This window comes from Populus trichocarpa, chromosome 19 (genome assembly GCF_000002775.5).
Source record: "Populus trichocarpa isolate Nisqually-1 chromosome 19, P.trichocarpa_v4.1, whole genome shotgun sequence".
In the NCBI taxonomy this organism is placed as follows: Eukaryota; Viridiplantae; Streptophyta; class Magnoliopsida; order Malpighiales; family Salicaceae; genus Populus; species Populus trichocarpa.
In genome coordinates, this window is record NC_037303.2 from 5,519,357 (window position 1) to 5,538,495 (window position 19,139).

The 19,139-nt window shown below is 33.0% G+C and overlaps 1 protein-coding gene across 12 annotated transcripts; it reads right to left on the reverse strand.

The window, feature by feature from the left end:
- Nucleotides 1-375: 375 nt before the first annotated feature.
- LOC7491063 (probable polyribonucleotide nucleotidyltransferase 1, chloroplastic) lies at nucleotides 376-18,042 on the reverse strand. 12 transcript variants are annotated; one of them, XR_008058211.1, is made up of 27 exons: nucleotides 17,651-18,042; nucleotides 17,308-17,376; nucleotides 16,871-16,977; nucleotides 16,738-16,780; nucleotides 15,852-15,935; nucleotides 14,952-15,016; nucleotides 14,683-14,839; nucleotides 13,281-13,337; nucleotides 12,659-12,772; nucleotides 11,768-12,031; nucleotides 11,602-11,676; nucleotides 10,845-10,958; nucleotides 10,080-10,172; nucleotides 6,997-7,175; nucleotides 6,642-6,825; nucleotides 6,416-6,463; nucleotides 6,155-6,227; nucleotides 5,825-5,898; nucleotides 5,611-5,718; nucleotides 5,434-5,528; nucleotides 5,039-5,102; nucleotides 4,556-4,609; nucleotides 4,399-4,440; nucleotides 2,799-3,229; nucleotides 2,453-2,524; nucleotides 1,614-1,705; nucleotides 376-590 (listed from the first exon to the last, which is right to left on the reverse strand). XR_008058211.1 is itself a non-coding variant. In XM_052449558.1 (24 exons), the coding sequence occupies exons 1-24, from the start codon at nucleotides 17,939-17,941 to the stop codon at nucleotides 2,888-2,890; spliced, it is 2,796 nt and encodes a 931-aa protein (XP_052305518.1). In that variant the 5' UTR covers nucleotides 17,942-18,042; the 3' UTR covers nucleotides 2,620-2,887. The 12 variants fall into 12 exon arrangements, 2 of the variants coding, with proteins under 2 accessions (XP_052305518.1, XP_052305519.1); XR_008058217.1 differs by adding an exon at nucleotides 17,053-17,147 and having other exon boundaries at nucleotides 376-1,705; nucleotides 17,651-17,729; XR_008058209.1 differs by lacking the exon at nucleotides 2,453-2,524.
- Nucleotides 18,043-19,139: the final 1,097 nt, after the last annotated feature.

Sequence of the window (19,139 nt, forward strand, 5' to 3'; positions counted from 1 at the left end):
TTTTTGTCAATGCATCTGATCTTTTTTATAAGTAATAAGGCTATGAGTGAGACAATTAAGATTAAGATTTCTTAGAGAATGACTCTGATATCATATAAGAATGGTTTGAATTGTCCTCTCTTGAGGTCTTTTATTATATAGGCAAGACGACTAGTTTGACAAGGAAACTTAAATCTATACATGTTAATTACACAATGATTTTAGAAAGTTATACATTATAAGCTAAATCTCATCTTTTGTTTATGAGAATATATACAACCTAAACTAACAACTATTAACAATGCATAATTTATTACCTTCTATTGACAAAGAAAAGTGAATGGAAGGGTTTTACTCTTGTCTAATTTGAATATAGAACAATCAAAGAGAACATCATGAGAAGAAAATTGATCTTTATTTTCCAAAAAACCAGAATTTAACCAACGAGACAAAACAATAAAACTTTGATGGCCTAAGTGTTTATGACATACTTCATCTTTATTTTGAATAGTGGTACAAGCAAATGATACAAAACGAGGAATTGAAAAATGCAGCAAAAATAATATTTTAACTTTAAGTCCCTTCACGATCATCGTCCCAAACACCTAATCCTACACAAGACAACCATTACGAGTTAAATACACATCACAATTATTCTCCACCAATTGACCGACTGAAATAAGACTAGTGAACAACTTTGGTGATATAAACACATTCTTTAAAGTTGGATTAATATCCCCAACCTTAGTAATAGACATATGACTTCCATTACCAATCTAAATTTCTAATCAACTATGATACCTGTACACATTTTTAAGCAAGATGAGTTAGTCATATGATTTAAGGTAGCAAAATCAGCAAGCCAAAATTGACTTGTAGCCTTAAGGCCGAAAAGATTGAAACAATCATTTGTTGCATCATTTCAGAATTAAGAATAACAAATTAAGTTGTCGTTGATGGGTTGCCAAACACCACAGCTTGAAATGAATTGATAGCTTGAAATGAATTGATTTTGTGGTTTTAAGGACAAGTAGGGCACTCCTTGATAATGTCCTTGTTTGCAATAATTATAGAACTTCTTTCTACAATTAGTAGCAATGTGTTCATATTCTTTGCAGCTATAACACTATATATTACTCATATTTCTACCATTTTCTTTTCCTTGAATAGCAAAAGCAGTTGTAACAAAATTTTCTTGCTTGAAAATGCCTTGTGTAAAAAGAAGTTGCTCTTTACAAAGTAATTCCCCAAAACAAACATCTAAAGAGAAAACGATCTTTATTCATTAAGTTTGAGCGAACAATCTCAAATTCATATTGTGATTTCATTAAAAATTGATCACGAACCTATTGAACAAAAAGAGATTTAATAGGCATTTTGGCATAAACAATATCAATATATCCTGCCCATAAATTTTGAAAACCAGAGTAGTAATCTTGGAAAGAGCAGTAATCCTGGATAGAAAGGCTGCCTTGAGAATAATTAGAAATATTATTTTCTAATTGAAAACATTTGGCATTGTTTTCTTGATAGTAAACCTTTTCTAGGTACTTCCATATGGCTTGTGTTGTCTTATATAATCTTAGATTAAGAACAATAAGAGGGTCAACAAACCCTAAAATTCAAGATATTACCCGAGCATCTTTGGCCTTTCATCATCGAAGCAACCTTGTAGAATCACTAGGAGATGGATCACTCTCATTCACATGACCCCACAATTCTTTCCCTGTGACATACTTGAAACTAAAATTCTCAGAATAATTTCTTTCTGGTCGAACACTATGCAACTCATAATTGCTTGTTGTCATCTTCTTGACAAACACAATAAAACCAAAGAAAACCAAGAATCAAAGAAAATCCAAGACCCAAGAACCACAGGTATCTAGGACTAATTAACCAATCAAGAAAACCAAAGAAAAACTTAAATAAGACAATAGAATGGAGATTTAGAAGCGAAACTTTGATAACATATCAAATTGGTTGAATGACGCTTTCCCTTGAGGGTTCCTTTCATTAAATAAAAATAATTTTGATTAACATTCTATAAAATCAGCTACGATTAACTACAAAATTGCCCTAATTATAAAAAGCTATTTACACTATAATTACATAAATATTGACATAAATAACTAATATTTATATGAAAACTATTTATGAGATGGTCCACACTATCATGTACTTCTAGCGACTAGAACCCAATTCTATTTGGTAGGAAAATCGCAAATATAACTGCGCCAAAAAAAAAAAAAGGCACTACCTAATGTTACAGATCCGATAATTATCCAACCCCACAATTTTAGCAAATAAGCATAAAATAGTAACTAGTTCTTAATCAACAAGATTTTTGCCACATGATACAGCATTTCCAATTCCATGTTGGCCGAGGTATGCATGTATGAATTCTCACATAAATGCAGGAACGTGCACAAACATAAACATGCATGAGAATTCCGCTCCATGTGGCGTTGGTTACCTATTTGTCACTTTTTTTTCCCCAAACAAACTTGTAAATTTAGCGGTCCCTTTCTCTTCATATTGGTGGTGACTGCCAACAAATTTCAATATGTTATCCTTTTTCCCACCAGAAGAAAAGTATAAATTCAAAATTTAAGAGGACATTTCTTTATTCCCCACATGCAATTTTCCATATAACCAGTTCTTTTTTATTTGCAAATTTATAACCAAGTTGGAAAGTGACCCCCTTGGAGGAGGGTTAACTACATGTCTCATTTGAACACTAGACACACGCACATGCATGCACACATACACAGACACGTGTCTATGTATGTATATATTTAGAGATAGTTGGCAGGTCGTACCTTCAGTTCCAGCTAATGCTCTTTCCCTGTCATCTTTTATTATGATAACGAAACCAACTTATTCATCAATGAACAACAGACTACGTTTGCTATCCAATCTTAGCATCTCCATTCACTAAAGTACCTTCGTCTTTGCTGGCAATGCTACTGACAGATGCAACACTGTTCTTTGGCCCCTCTGTGCCAGAACTGGTTAATCCCTTGTAAACTTTCTTTTTTGAAACTGGAGCATCCTTTATTGAATCACTTCTTGGGGAATTTACAGCACTGTCTTTATCCTTGTACTCTCCACCTAAACCATCCTTTGGTGCTTGCACAATCCTTCTGGGACTAGCCTTATCAGTTGCATGATGCTCTGCACTGGACTTCTCTGGAGTGGCTTCAGGAAGCAATGCTTTGCGACTAAGTCGAAGTTGTCCCTTTTCATTTACCTGTATTACATGCATGTACATAGTTACTAGAGAACAATTTCTTTAAGTGTTGTGTCAAGAGCAGCAATTGTTGTGTGCAAATCAATTAATGTGGCAATTGATGGTCCAACACTAAGGATGTTCCAGTTTTGCTCAGGTTTTGTTTCCTCTGCAACTGAAATGAGTAAATACAGCACATTGAAGGAAAATTAAATCCAGATGAACCCATCAAGGAAAAGGTGAAGCCGTACATCTCATTAACTAGAAAGCATTTATAGAGAGACTGAAACCTTCAGCATCATATCATGAACAACTAAGCTAAGGGTATATGTATGGCAAATGACCTGCAAGACTTTTGATGAAGAAATGGAAGACTATTAGCTGCTGGGACAGAAAAATAATATTTAAATAACTCCAAATAAGAATTCTCAACTTCCAGGAGATGCTAAACCTATAGAGAAGATTGAGTGGTTCCGGTTGGACATGGTTGCTATTCTTATTTTGAGGTTAAGAAAAAAGCAGTTAAATTATATGGCAACAATTATTTCTGATTATTATTTTTTATTTTTTGCAGTTGCAGGACATCATTGCTCCTAGCGTAATCAAAATTCAAACAACTTAAAGAAATAAAATAAAATAAAATAAAAAACTTCTAGTAAATGAATACCATCAGCCTTCAATCATCTTTCGTGTTTTCATACTCATGAAATGCTATTTTCACATTGATATTATCATAAGACTCTGCTCATATCACTACTTATTTTACTCTTCAACAACTTTCATCTTATTGAAAAAGCATTTTTATTAAAAAGGTATCCTTGGTTTATCATTATAAAATAAGCTCTAATTGCAAAGAAAGAGAAGTCTAGAAGAAGGTTAGTTTGGTCACACCATAATTATATAGGTGGGAATAACAATTGAAGGAGTGGCAATAATGCCACCCTTTATATCTATAACAGATTTGAAGGATTAGCGACATAGATGCTAATATATATGTACAGAAATGAAGATCAATAATAAATATAGTTGGCATCAAAGGTATCATTAATTAATAATTGAGGTTAAAAAACTCTAGAATTTGGCAAAAATAGCCAATACCAAAGTTAGCTAAAAAGAGCTTGTCAGTGAATAAAACTTGAGTGTCTTGGGACTTGGGCACGATGATGGTTTAATGAATAAGAAATTCCTACCTTAATTAGTTTAACATCAACACGGTCTCCAACTTTGAAAACCTGTAACAAAAAAAAATAGAGTAGAAATTTTAGCCTTTTGACATTATAGCAGGAAAAAAAAAATTCTTATGGCTTCTATATAATGTGGAGGGAAAGCAAAAATGGTACTGCTTACGTCTTCAGCCTTTGGCAACCAGTTCGAAGTTAGTTCACTAATATGGCAAAGTCCCTGCCAGAATTCAATAGTTGAGAAATCAACGAGTCTTTTCTTCCTCAAATGAAATAAGACTTCAGATATGCTTGGTTATGTAGGTAACATATTCTTAAATGCCTTCCACACCTTGTCAATTGAGCTTAGTTTGATTACATGCTGTATTTTAATTTTTACTTTTCCCAAACAAGAAAAGAAAAACCTATCTTTAATGAAAATATGGAAAAATTATTGTGAAGAGAACAATCTTTTGATGAAGTTTGGAATTCTGATGCCCAATGCAACTGCAATTACAACAAATATCAAATTTACAGAAGCCTGTCCAAGCAAAAAATCTGATAGTGTTTTCTTTCCAGCTACTTAGAACTCCAGTGTTAATAATTTTGTTATGCAATACAACAGTCTGGTTATTGGCTTTTATCAAAATTGTGTACTGGAACTACATACCTCACGCCCTGGGGCTATCTCAACAAAAACTCCATAAGGAGCTACGGATTTGATCTCACAGTTCCTGATCAATAAGAGAATAAGTCAAATGTTCTGTCTTCACAATCATCAAGTAACAAATACTTAAACAAGAAATAAATTCCAAAAATTCAAATGGCCAAATAGACAACGACAGATACACTTAATAATCATGAAACTAATCCCAATTATACCCCTTTACTCACATGAGCCTTTGTGAAGCAAATCTTTGATGCATTCTTGAAATATCTTCCATAATAGTAACAATGATAAAAGATAACTATTTCCATTTTTTTATTCAATTGATCTAAATAGAGGGTAAAAAAAAAAGAATAAAAGATAGAAACAAAGAAAAGCAGCTCAAGGAAAGGACATGCCTGTAGATATCACCGACATTTGGAACCATTGTTAGCTGATTGATAATGGATTTGGACTTTTCTATACTTGACAAATCCTTTGCAGTAATTTTTACCTGCAGAAGCCAAAGGTTGTAGAAGTTGCAACTGATTTCAAGTCATAAACCAATGAAAGTTAAACTCTATATCTGATCTTACAATTCCATCTTCTCGTGTGTCAATGGCCTCAACTCCAGTTTCTTCTATTATACTCTTCACCTTCTTCCCACCAGAACCAATGATGATGTTAACTTTCTTTGGATTGACCTATAAAACAATATTATGATTGATAATGTGTGTGTTAAGGCATCATAGATTATAAGTTCTAATTTCAACAGCAAATCACTAAAGGATGCATAGAAAATAAACAAACCTTCATAATGTGAATCAATGGGGCATACTTAGAAAGCCTTTCGGAAGGGAAAGGTGAGCATTTCAACATTTCAGCTGATAAAAAAAATAGAAAACAAAATAGGTGAAATGAGTGCTTCCAAAAAATGTAAACCTGAAGCATATTAGCAGCTCTAGTTAATTAAGAAAATGGTAATATTTATACATTCACGCAAACTGATATAACAGAACAAGGTATGGTGTAAAGGATACGTGCCTACAGTTCCACATACTTCTGGCAAGATAGCACCAAACTATTGGTCAAACAGATTTAAATGAATTCTAGAAAAAAAAATTGCCTAGGTTCCAGTACCAAGAATATGCTTTCGGCCATCCCTTGCTTGTAGCAATGCCTTTCTCATAACAGGTAAGGTGATTCCTCCAACCTATCATGTCAAAATCGGAATTGATTATGATTTATAGGCCATGGAATTTAACTCGTGAAAATGAACAACCAGAAGAATGCATCGATTGCTATAGGGTTGGCAACAGGATGTTGGATAGAGGAAAAACATTATGTCTAGGCAAAAAACATGAAATCTGTCTGGTACAGAGTAGTTGTAGAGATAATGACCTTTATGTCCATCTGAAATGCAGTTATTCCATCTTCATTTCCAGCAACCTGCAAAGTCCAAACAAGGTGATCTTTTAAAAAGGTTTTAACATGATTGCAGTATACTCTTTCCTCTGAATTTAAATAAGTACTTTCAAATTCAAGCAAGCATCTAATCAATACTCATGAAAAAACAAAGAAGAAATAAAATAGAAGCACAAATCTGGAGATGCCCAGTAACTCTTACCTTGAAATCCATGTCTCCAGAAGCATCTTCTGATCCAGTTATGTCAGACAGAATGAGGGGCGTTCCATCACCCCCAAATTCCTCAGTGTCAAGAACCATACCCATCGCAATCCCAGCAATCATGCATTTTACAGGAACACCAGCATCTTGTAATGCCAGGCAGCCTCCACAAACAGAGGCCATGCTGTTCAATGATAGGTGCTAAATAATAAGACCCAAATCACATAGTATGATAGCAAACACTCAACATGAAATACTTGGACAAAGAGAGGTTTTTAGCACCCAAAAAACTATATCAAAAGTAAGATCTTGTGATTGTATAACTAAAACATTAGCACTTTTTATGGCTTCTGACCTTGAGGAGCCATTGCTTTCTGTGATTGTACTCTCAACCCGTACTGTGTAAGGAAAATCATCATCAGAAGGCAATATAGGTTTGAGAGCTCTCTCCACGAGCATTCCATGGCCGATTTCTCTTCTACTAGGTGCTCCTATCCGGCCCACTTCTCCAACACATGATGGAGGAAACAGGTACTGGAAGATTAGAACAATGTCAGAAAGCATCCAAATGCAAAAGTTTCAACAAGCAGGAATTATAATAGTGTAATCAGTTAAAATGCTATATAGTATTCAATTATGAAACACAGCAGCTAAACGGAGTGCAGAGAATGACTACCTTTTCAGAAGAAATCAAGTAGGAAAATTTTTACAAGCAAAAGGTTTGCTTCATATATAAATACTCTAGATCCTTTAAACTTCATTAAATACCCATGACATAAGAAACCGAATGGTTTGTTTTCAGTAATATAAACAAGATGTTCCCGCTATTTGAAGGACCCATAGAATAGGAACTTATATACAATTAAAAGAAACTAAAAGGGCTCCTGGTTTTAATGTAGCGTTATTATTGTTAACTCCCTTGGATTGGAGTAGTGGATTTTTTTAAAAAAGTTTATTTTGGTCTTTGAAATTTTATTTTGCACAATTATGTTTTTTTATGCCTAAATTAGCACTCAATTGCATGTTTTTTTTACGAGGAATGGTTGAATTGAAGGACTGAGGACTTAAGTGAAAAAAACAGATAAAATAGGTGGCAACTTTGAAATTTATTTGAAAAGTGCATTATAGCCTCCCATCTTTTTTAGCTATTAGGTGATCAGTCCCTTTAATTTTAGAAAAATCAATTTTGGTATCAAACTTTATTTTTTTTATTTTTCAATTCTTTTTGGGTGGGAAGAGAGAGGGGAATCGCCGGATTCCGGTGTAGAGAGAAAAGGTTGTCGTTGACAATGATTCTGACCACTAAAATTATTGATTTTTATACCAAATGGTTTCATATTATGAGAGGAGTTCAAATTAGGTGTTTCCTTGGAAGTATCTATAACAACAGATTGGAGCTTGGGAAAAGTTTTGGTTTTAGGTTGATTTTGGGTTTTGAGGTGGGTTTTTGCGTTTTTGAAGGTCATGGATTGGTTTAACATGGTTCCTATAGTATTTTCTAGATGTTTTGGAAAAAAAATGGGTTGAAAATGAGTTTTTGAAAGAAAAAAACAGGAACCCTATTTTTCCGGCAACCATAGCGGCCACAATCTAGGGGGTTGATGACGCATCGTCTATTTTTTTCAAAATAAATTGGGGCGGACGACCCATTAACTTAAAAAAAAATAAAGGCCTAGCGCTTGGCCTAACCTCATGCTTCTCTTTTCTTTTTTTCTTTTGATTTTTTTAATTAATAGCTTTTTTTTTGTCTTTTTTAAAATAATTTTTAACTTTATATTTTCATTAATACCCCTTCTTTGTGATTCCTTTTTGTTTATTTAGCTTTTTTTAAGTAGATATTATTTTTTAATTATATTGGATGTGTTTAATTTTTTAAAGGACTAGTATGATTCATCTGTAATTTATATATATATTTTATATAGATTAAATTTATTTTTAAAAAATAAAAAATATTTATTTTTTTATAATATTTTTAACATGTGCAGTCTTGCATATAATTTTTTTTCTTTTTATTTTATTCAATAAATGTTATGTATGTGTCGATTTCTTTTACAAATAAATTTTAATAAATAAAATCATTAAACACAATCGGGTAAATGACTCGTGTTGCGATATTAAATATTTTAATCTATATTTGTCTCTTAATTTTTCTAATTTTATTTTTATTTATCGTTAATGATTTTTTTTTCATTTATTTACATTGTAGTTCTTGATTTATTTAATTAAATGTATGTATAAGTTTTTCAATTTACATTTATGAAATTTTTTATATAAAAAAACACGTTGAAAAATTCTATATGTTTAATTTTTTTATCATTTACTAATGTTTTCAATTTGATTCTTATTATTTTGATTTTTGATTTTTTTTCCTTGACCCTTTTATAAAAGTTTATGGTTTTTAATTTCACCCTTCAATCCAAGTTTATAGTGTATTTTTTTTTTCATTTTGGCCCTCTTTTTTTTTTTTCTTTTGTTAATGTTTTTATTCTTTTCAATTTAACTCTCAAATTGAATATTTGTTGTTAATGCTTTCAGTTTGATGACCCGAGTCATGAATTTAAAAAGTTGATATCCTTTTTTTCTCATTTTCTTTTCTTGTCATTCGATATTGTTTTTTTTAAAGAAAAAATGGTTTTATGGTTTTTTTCAATTTCTTTTTCTATCAAATTATTTCAATCTAATGACCTAATAGACATGTAATCTGGACTGATCTCATGTCTAGGTTACGAGTTTCACATGTTAGCCTAGTTTTGCCCAGGGTAATATTTTTTTTAATTTATTTGTTATTGTTGTTGCCTCATTTTTTTATCATATTATTAAATTAATCAAAATTTAACCTGATTATCGAATTTCTCTTACTTCTTTAAAAACATAATCGTCTCCTAAATTTTCCTTTTCAAGTTAAAGGCCAGCCACCAATCTAGTTATTCACATATGATATTTGAATATACCTGCAGTACCCTTCTTGCTTTCTTAATTCCATATTCAAAAAAGATAAATAAACAATGTTTATAATGTTTAAATTTTGTTCTTTTGGTTTTTTGATGGGACAAAAGGGACTAGCAGTGCGAATATACATAGCTAGATCACCATTTTTTAATCTCCAAAGCCTTTCTAAAGTTATTCATATTCTAAGAGCAAAAGTAAATTTCTAAAGTACTTACTGGTAGAGGGAAAAATATGGAAGATAAAACGCGGCGTGAACCTTGAAACAATTTTATTAGACATGTCTAATTGAACTAAAAGATTGGTCGATTTAATTTCGAACAGCATGGTGAGAAAAGGTTACTATAGAAATGATAAAGCCTAAATGATCTTGTAAATTAAATTCACACTTCACAGCTATAAGCATTAAGAGAAGCAGAAACTCTTGGCTGTTAGATGACTCCAATTTATTAATAAAAAACAATTTCAAAAAGGAGATCATGGTAAACAGACCTGTAGATAGAACCTCTTGAATTCCTCTTCGTCCACAAGGTTGTCTACTCTTTGTGCCATTTGTTTATCACCAAGTGTAACAACTGCTAGTGACTGTAAAAGAAAAACATCCTCAACGATCACCAACAACATTATGTGTGCAAATATAACTACATGGTAGGGGCACTGATCTCCAAACATTATCAACTAGAAGATGCTAACTTATTGAAAGACAAGAAAAATGCTTAAAATAATGGTTGACAAATGAAAAATTGTCCACCATGATATACAGAACTGATCAAATTTGTTTATTTGGAAGGAGAAGAATTTAAAATCACCAAAAAAGTTGGTTGATGGACAGATAATTGGTGCCTTTACTGGAAGTGGTGAAATCAAAGAAGGTATGCCGGGTGGATCTATAAACAATGGCACTGTTTTAACAAGGATAAGAGATTATTCAGTAGGAAAAGGATTAGAAACAGAAAAGAAATGAGCAGATAACGAGAAAACACAGCTATTAACTAAGTCAACATAAGAGTCACTTCATAAGTTCTCAAGCCATTTTTAGTTGTCACTTGAAGGAGAAACACTTGAAATTAGTCAACAAACAAAAATATGATGGATAAGCTTGTTCAGCAATGAAGGGGGTAGAATCACATAACATCATAACCCATTCACGTTAATGTTTTTGAGCATTTGCTTGTATAAGCGAGTGAGATAAGATACAAGCATAGAATCAGGTAAACCACTGCATGTTTCCTACAGCAAAAATACATTTAATCAAACCTGTGTTTCCCCACGTGTGAAAAGAGCACTTCCGTGTGCTCTGGGAAGTATTCCACATCTGGAATCAATTGGACGTATCCTGTCTGGAGTTCTCCCGTCGCTTCTTTTTCCTCCCTGTAAAAAAATGCAATGTAAAAAGAAAATTACATGTGAACATGTCAGCATCAATCATAGTCTCATTCATGGAAAAATCACATCCTAACTGACTCCATACTGTTGGCACTTGGAATTTTTCTAACCATGGCAACTTTCCAGTACATTATAATGTGACAGGTAAGAGCAATAGGATTTTTTTATATGGTAAACCATAATTCCAAATGGAGCCAAAGTTTAAGTTACACGCAGTTTTTCTTTTTTTCAAAAGAAAATAGTAAACAATTCAATAATGTTACAAAATGAAAATATTAGGTTACAGCATGGACAGTAGTAATGCCCTTGAAGTGAAAGATACCTTTCTGTTGGGAAAATGTAAAATTCTCGCGTGCCACAAGAAACCAAATATGTGTTTGAATGTCCAAGAAAATTAAAGTCTGAATCTAACATTGCCGGATGCAATTTTCAAAAGAAAAGATAAAAAGAAAGAAAGAAAGAATTGGGCATGTCTGTGTCTGTGTCAACCTTATTGCTGTGGGTAAGTGGGAAGGGAAGTGAATGGGACCATAATTAATGACTCTCCTGAGTCCTCTTAAACGAAGGAATGTAAAGTTATTTTTATTCATCTACTTTTCCAACTTCCACGGACCACAAACCAACATACCTCAACAATACGTTTCCGCAAGAATTTGGATGTAACTTCTTTAAATACCAGCTTCACATCTACCTCAGAAAACAACTAGAAAAGGAAAATCAAAATAAAGTGTCAAAAAGCTTGCAAATCACACATGATAAAAAGACCACGAGCACCAAAATTGAGTTGGAATTACCAAGGGAGAGAATTTGCGTCCAATTGGCTTTATGTGGACATCACCTTCATCCACTTCACCATCTACAACAATTTCCTCATCCTCATCTTCAACCTCTAGCAAGTCTGCAACTGTTTCAGGGGTTCCAAATCTTTCATCCTTGCTTACATATCCCTTTTCTGTAAGTATACTAAGCACCTTTTCTTCCAGTGATGCAAGGGCTTTTCTTCTTGGTACTTTGCTTGTAATTTGCAATATTTTCACCAATTCATCACCAGCAATTTCCTGTACAAGGAACAGTATAAACATTAGTATCATTATTTTTTTTTCTCTTGGCAAAGTAAGTGTACTCAAATAATAATTTGAGCAAGATGACAAAGGTAAGCTGGAATCACAAGATTGGCCATAAATCACTAGGATGGATAACTGGGCAGCTCAAACCTGCTACATTAAAACAGGTCCTTTCAGTCTGTAAAATCATGTCTCAATTTGATGCAATTAACTTAAGGTATTGCTTGACATGCAACATCCCTCCATAGTACTGCACATCAATAGCATCATGTGCATAACTCTCGGAAAATATGATACCAAAAGGAACATTGCAAGATAAAGCTTCCTCAATGGGCACAAATGCAAAATGGAGAACACGTAATATAAGCTTTATCTTAGTTGCTGATAGTTCTGCTATGCAAATGCATCATACATTTAGTGCCATTATCAGAACAGAAATGATTTGTATAATACAGAATCAAGTTCTTCAAGAGTACCCTTGAATCTATTATCCAGCTTTTACCAAATAAAGACAGCCTAATATTAAATCAGAAAACAGTTTAACAGTTAAAGAAGCAGTAGCTATTAAAAAACATCTGGCAGGAAAGGATGATGTATAATAAAGATAAACAGAAACTATACCTCCACATGCTTATACAGCTCAGCAGGAGGTAATTTGATTGCATCAAGCATTTTAGCTTTCCCACACTTCTTCACCAAAACACCCACCTCATTGCAAATTGCCCGCACTGCATCCTGGCTTTAGTGAACATGCAAGAATTAAGGTAAAACAGTTGAACATGCCCTGAAAAGGGCAAAAGCATGCATCAGATCTGCCAAACATCAATACAACCAGTCCCTAACCAATAAAAGGATAAAACATGAGGATACATGGATTATATTTTCTCATCGGTAACATGTTATACAGCAACTTAATTTTCTTGCCTCGGTAAATAACAGCTCATAATGAAGATCACAACAACAACATATATAGCAATCATATTGTCTGTCAATTCATAGCCACACTGTGGCATCAAGAATGTGACCACTGTCAAATAACTGAAAACAAACAAAATAATGAGTGCTGACTAGCATAGGGTACACCAATCAGCTAAGCAGCTATTGCTGCATATTGCACAGAAACAGTCACAGATTATACACAATATATACTTTTTCTGATAGGTGATACACTAAATATATCTACTTCAGTTCATGATGAAATATGAGAAAATTGTACGCAACACACTTTAATCAAAGAAACAACCTGCCCAATTTGTACTGCATCAAGCAACTTTTCTTCTGTAAGAAAATTACAATAACCCTGCAAGCAATAGAGGTAATGGATTGTGAAGTTCATTAGACACATATCATTAATATAGTTATCGTATCATTACTACGGTTAACAAACTGTACCTAATTAATTAAGTTCCTCATGATGTACTGAAATGCAAGTGTATTTTCAGAATCATTTCATTCTGTAATCTTAGGTTAATGCAAGAGAAATGAATGAACAGGTAGAAAGAAAAAGGCAAAAAGAAAAGCATACGTAAAAGTTATCTAGAAAGAGAATCAGCCAATTAAAATCTAAATCTGTGAGACTATGACCATATAAGCTAATTTACTTCTATGTTTTTCTACCAAATGAATTAAAAAAGACATCCACACAAGGCCTAAACATGTTTTATTTTCAACCCCAGGGTATATAAGTTTTTGATTTGAAAGGTAGCATCCTGAGCAGTATCCTAAAATGTCAGGATTTGACAGAAATAGCATAAGTACCAGCAACGCCCAGCTTATTGATCAGGAGCTTATTGATCAGGAATGATAGGAGTACTGCTGTAATAGGGTTATGTTTATCATGTTGCTCAGTTCCTTCCAAGAGGATATGATGAGTAGTCTGGAAGCAGTTTGGTCAATGACCAATTACTCAGGCTAGTTTAGATAACTCCTAAAAAGTGAAGCTGCAAGGAGTAAATGAGGTATTTTGCTAGGCCACAATACAAGGACCCAAACTAAGTCTATTGCTCACACTTCCTTGCAGTGCCAAGACAAAAGGTTATAATAAGAGAACTTGTTCATCACATCCCAAAAACAGAATAATTAATTATTGAGGATTAAAGCCCATCTGGGTTGCAATGAGTTTTCTTCTTTCATGACAATGGTGCTTTTTAGTCAGTACTTAACCAGCACGTGAAAGCAAATGATCTTCGAGCCTTTGAAAATTCAAGAGGACTACTTTGACTCCTCAGACCATCACATTAAAGTGATGGCAATGATAGTAAGGCATCTCTAATAATCTCTTGAAAATTGTCCTTTCCCAACAAATGTGGAATTGAATGCATATGCCAAGTGAAACAGAATTTTTGATTTTACACAAAATGCACTCTCAATGATGTGTCCAATGAAGTGGTAAATGGTGCATCCACATCATATGAAGGTTTAACACAAAGGCCAACATCCATAACTACATATTTCTATCTTAGTTTGGTGTACTGAAAGGTTAGGGATGCCCTGGATGGAATCTGACTCCATTGAATATACTATGCACTTATACTGCACACAGTGAACTGCCACAAGCATGATCCAGCAAAAATTTCATTTCAAAAAAATGATACACGCAAAAAGGCCTTGCAGTCCAGATAATTATCGAAGAACTATGGGTTGACCTCTATCATAAATATTGCACTGTCTGTACCAGCCAGCAATAAATCCAATTCTGACTCTTCCATCTCCTTGGTTGTTGGATTCACAATAAACTTATTGTCAACAAGGCCAACTCGAACTCCTGCAATTACTTTTGTATTTGGTACTTCTGAAAGAGCTCTGTTGCAATCAAGTTTAAGAAGTAAGAATAAGTACACAATAACATGATATTTGGAACTTCAACACTTCAAGAACAGGAAGATTAAAGAGCAACACTTGAGGTAAGACTCACACAGCTATTCCAGCTGCTGTGACAGCCAAAGAATCAGGAGAATGCAAACCATCATAGCTCAAAACCTGTTCAGAAGAGGTTATGGTAATTGGTAATTCTTAGCAAATTCATAAATCCAGTAAGACAACGACATTAAGTCAAATAGCAGCCCATCAAATTTCAAAATGTTGATTGATGATTAAGCATTGATTACTAGTAGACAAGCATAAAGGAACATACATGACAGACTCAAGTTAATGCAGTGGGCATAACATGGTCACGCAAATACAAGTCAGCTCTTGTTTAAGGTTAAAATTTTCAGAATTGTCTACTTGGCAGCTTTTATTTCCTTTCGAATAACCAAGTTAAAATCAGTTGAGAAAATACAAACAAACCACACAAGGCTTACAGCACCAAGAAATAGTTTCCCAGGAGTTCGAAAAAAAATTAAGCTTGCGAACATTTAAGACATGAAAACTGCCAGTTAGTGCAAAAATGTTGAATGGTAGATGACAAAAGATAGGAAAAACAAATTCTTGGTATCTAATCCATAACAACCATTTTCTCCCTAGAGCTATTTCTTATATTTCTCTTCCGATTCTATATCTCTAGTTATCCCTCTTTATTTGCTCCTCTCCCTCCATTCCAAAATATCAACAGAAAACAAACAATTCCAAAGTCTTTGCTAGGTTCTCCACAAAGAAAATGGTTCCTAACTTTCTTTCCCAGGACCTTTGTATGAAATATAATTGAGTGGCAACCTTATATATCTTTTGTAAATGTAATTTTGCAAAAAATAATAAAAACCAAAACAAAAAAATAAGACTGCATGATGTGCTTCTTAAACTGAATAAAGACAATCCATGGAGATACTAAGAACAATATCTAAGCAGGCAAAAAAAAAAAAACTTTAAGACTTACCCAAGATAGTATCTGGGTTTCATGGTAGAAGCCCTTGAACATGGTTGGGCGCAAAGGCCTGTCTATCAATCTACAAATAAGAACCTAGAAGCAACCAAAGAACAACTACATAAAAGATATGTGACAAAAACATTTTCCAAAGGTAGAGAGAGAGTAGAGTTTGTAAGAGAAATACTGCAATATGTTTCTGGAAAGTAACAAAAGCTACATAAATTCTTTTATCTTTGCTCTTCATCAAGTTATCCAAGTAAAAATGGCTAGAGAAATAATATTTAAGAAAAATATAGTGTAGCTCAAGCCTCACAATCCTAGTTAATAGGTTCATGTGATATGAGGCAGAGAGAAAGAGTTTGACATTGTAGGCACACATAACATCATAAATGGCACCTGTGGTATAAGATATTTACCATATTATGAACTAGACATATATATGGTATATCGTACAACTGTTACGGTCTACATAATCTGAATTTATACTCATGTTCATGTACCTTGCACTTGTGTTCATAAATCAATTATAAATTCTTGGCTGACAAGAGTGTGAGGTTTTTGATTAATGATGCAGTATCACCATTCAAATTTTCATTTTCTTTACGATATTGTAGAAAACAGGACATCAGCATTATGTAAAAATTTTAGCAGCTATTTACATCGTGTAGTTTCCAATTATCAGACAAATTATGTAATATCCATTAACATGAAAGCAAAGACTTGCAGAATTTCTGACTTATGCTAAGACTTGCGAGCAAATTAAACTCACGCAAACAAAATACACACTATAAAGGAATGAAGTTAAAAATCTTAGATTGAAAGGTGATAGTTAAAGACAACTGATTCAGCATCTGCTAAATTAAGCATTTTTGTACTTGTAAGAGAAGGTTAGCACCTCATGATCTTTTAACTTCCCTTCTCGTTTGAAAAATCCTCCACTAAAGCAATAGCAGATGAATAGAATAAATATTAGTCTTCTTCACAAAATTTTGAGATAAATTCCAAAAAGTTGAAAACACCAGGCATACCTAGTTCGACCTGCTGCAGAAAATCGCTCTTGATAATTTACAGATAGAGGATAAAAATCAGAAGGCTCACTAGGAACATCATCCAAACAAACAGATGTATAGACAATCTACAAAAAAAAAGAAGAAATAGTGTTAAGATTTCACCAACCAGACTAGCTAGCACCCACCTACGGAATACAAACTTAAACTCATTGCTGGGGGAGCCTTTTAATTCACAACATATCATTAACTTCTGCTCGTGAAAGTACACCAGGTCTTTTGGTAACTCCCACGCAAACTAATAAGACAGCACAAGTTAATAAAAGTTGAACATGGATCTCATTTCCAGTAACAAAGAATCAAAGTTCAAAAGTTTACATATCGAACAAGTCAACAATTTATTTCTTTGATATAAAAAAATAGCACTTATACACCCATCTGCACAAATTATAACTTACAGTTTCCCCATCCGTCACAGTGACAGAACCACTAGCTTGTCTCCCAATATGACCCGTCTCAACCAATATCTACAGGAAAAAAAAATTCATCAAAACCACCCTAAATTACACTGATAGTTTGATTATTCAAACAAAAAGATATAAAAATCAAACACAAGTTCACATTTCATAATTTTTTACCATTACTGATAAAACTCCACGATGCTATTCATTATCCAAAACAAAATGTGTTAAAATTACACAATTTCTGCCTATAAAAAACCTCGGAAATTTAAATATAAAATCATCGAAACCACAAAAGAATGAAAAATGAAAAATGAACTAAGCATATTAATAAACTTACATGTCTGTCACCGACGGGGATTTTGACAGAAAAAGGCTGAGGCAAAGACTGAGGGGCGTCATGTGCCACAGAAGTTTCCTCGAAAGCATTGACAACAGTAAACAACCTTTCACGCTTTCTTCTTGATAGAAGCAGAGAAAGCGAAGAAAAGTTGGATTTTGCAGAATTGGAGAAGCGAGGGCAATTTGGGGAGAGAGAGAGCTTGCAGCGATGATTAGAGAGTGAACATGGAGGGTTGTGTGTGTAATTAGGTCTGTGATGGAGAGTACTGGTGCTAGGATTCGCAAGCATTTTTTCCTGCGTTTTTCAGTTTCAGTGGCTTTGGCTTTGAGAGCGAGACACAGCAGAGAAGAAGAGAGATTATCCGTTTCAAGGCGCGCAGAGAGAGCTGATGTGGCAAGTAGTATCAGGTGTGTTTGTTTACGCGTCATGTGTTTTTTTAAAAAAATTAATTTTTTAACTTTAAATTAATATTTTTTTAATATTTTGTATTATTTTTATATTCTAATTTTAAAAATAAATCTTAAAAATAAAAAAAATATTATTTTAATTTATTTTAAAATAAATCAAACATAAATACTATAAGTTAAATGACATCATTTCATATCATAATTTTATTATCAAATAGCTTAAAAGATAAATAATAAGAATACAAATGATATATAATTTAATCTTAAATAATGTTAATACACACACACACACATTGCAATAAATTCTATTCTTTATGCATATTTAATTGAAATTCATAATTTATGTTGATTTTGAAAAGAAATATTAAAAAAACTAAAAGAGCTCATGAAAACACTATATATTTACTCTATTTTTACTGTAGATTCTAATAGTATTTTTCATTTTAAAGCTCTTTTTCTCGCAGGTTTTCTCACGCATTGTTTTAACTCTCATCTCTTTTGTTTTTCTTAACTTTTATTGCTTGAAAAGAGTTGATGGATGTCCACCACGTTTATTTTTTCAACTTTGTCTCCTCTCTCTTCTGCCCTCTGTTTTTAGTTCTTGAAGAGCAAAAACTCATGGTGAATGAACAAATACATCAAGCCTTGGCCCTTTTAAATCAGAGAATGTAAGTTATTGTTACCTCTTTTTTGGTTCCCACACAAAAAATAAAAAAATACAAAAAAAAAGAAATATATTTAGAAGAAATCAAAAAATAATAGAAGCAAGAAAAGAATGCTGGAATGTCGAAGAAAGGTTAGAATTGGTTGAGGAGGTTTAGAAATACAATAATTGAAATTCGGTGTTATATTTTTGACTAATGAGAGCCTTGTTGGCAAAGAAAATTCAAGTTGAGGAAGAAAAGTCCAAAATCAGATGTTTATAGACTCAATTAAATTTTCTCTAAGGTTTAATTGAATTTATGGAGGGTTGGATTGTAAGAAAAATTGATTTTAAAGTCAATTTAGTTTTTTATTGGATGAAATTAAAGTTCTGGGGTCCAATTATAATTTTGAAGAATTAATTTGCTTAAATCAGG

What these genes read in the sequence shown, in the direction of transcription:
- LOC7491063 (XM_052449558.1), bottom strand. Translation starts at nt 17,941, where the DNA reads ATGCTTGCGAATCCTAGCACCAGTACTCTCCATCACAGACCTAATTAC. An exon ending in GTGCAATATTTATGATAGAG is followed by an intron (nt 13,338 to 14,682) that starts GTCAACCCATAG and finishes TATTGCTTGCAG; the next exon opens with GGTTATTGTAATTTTCTTAC. An exon ending in GAAAGCAATGGCTCCTCAAG is followed by an intron (nt 6,826 to 6,996) that starts GTCAGAAGCCAT and finishes ATCATTGAACAG; the next exon opens with CATGGCCTCTGTTTGTGGAG.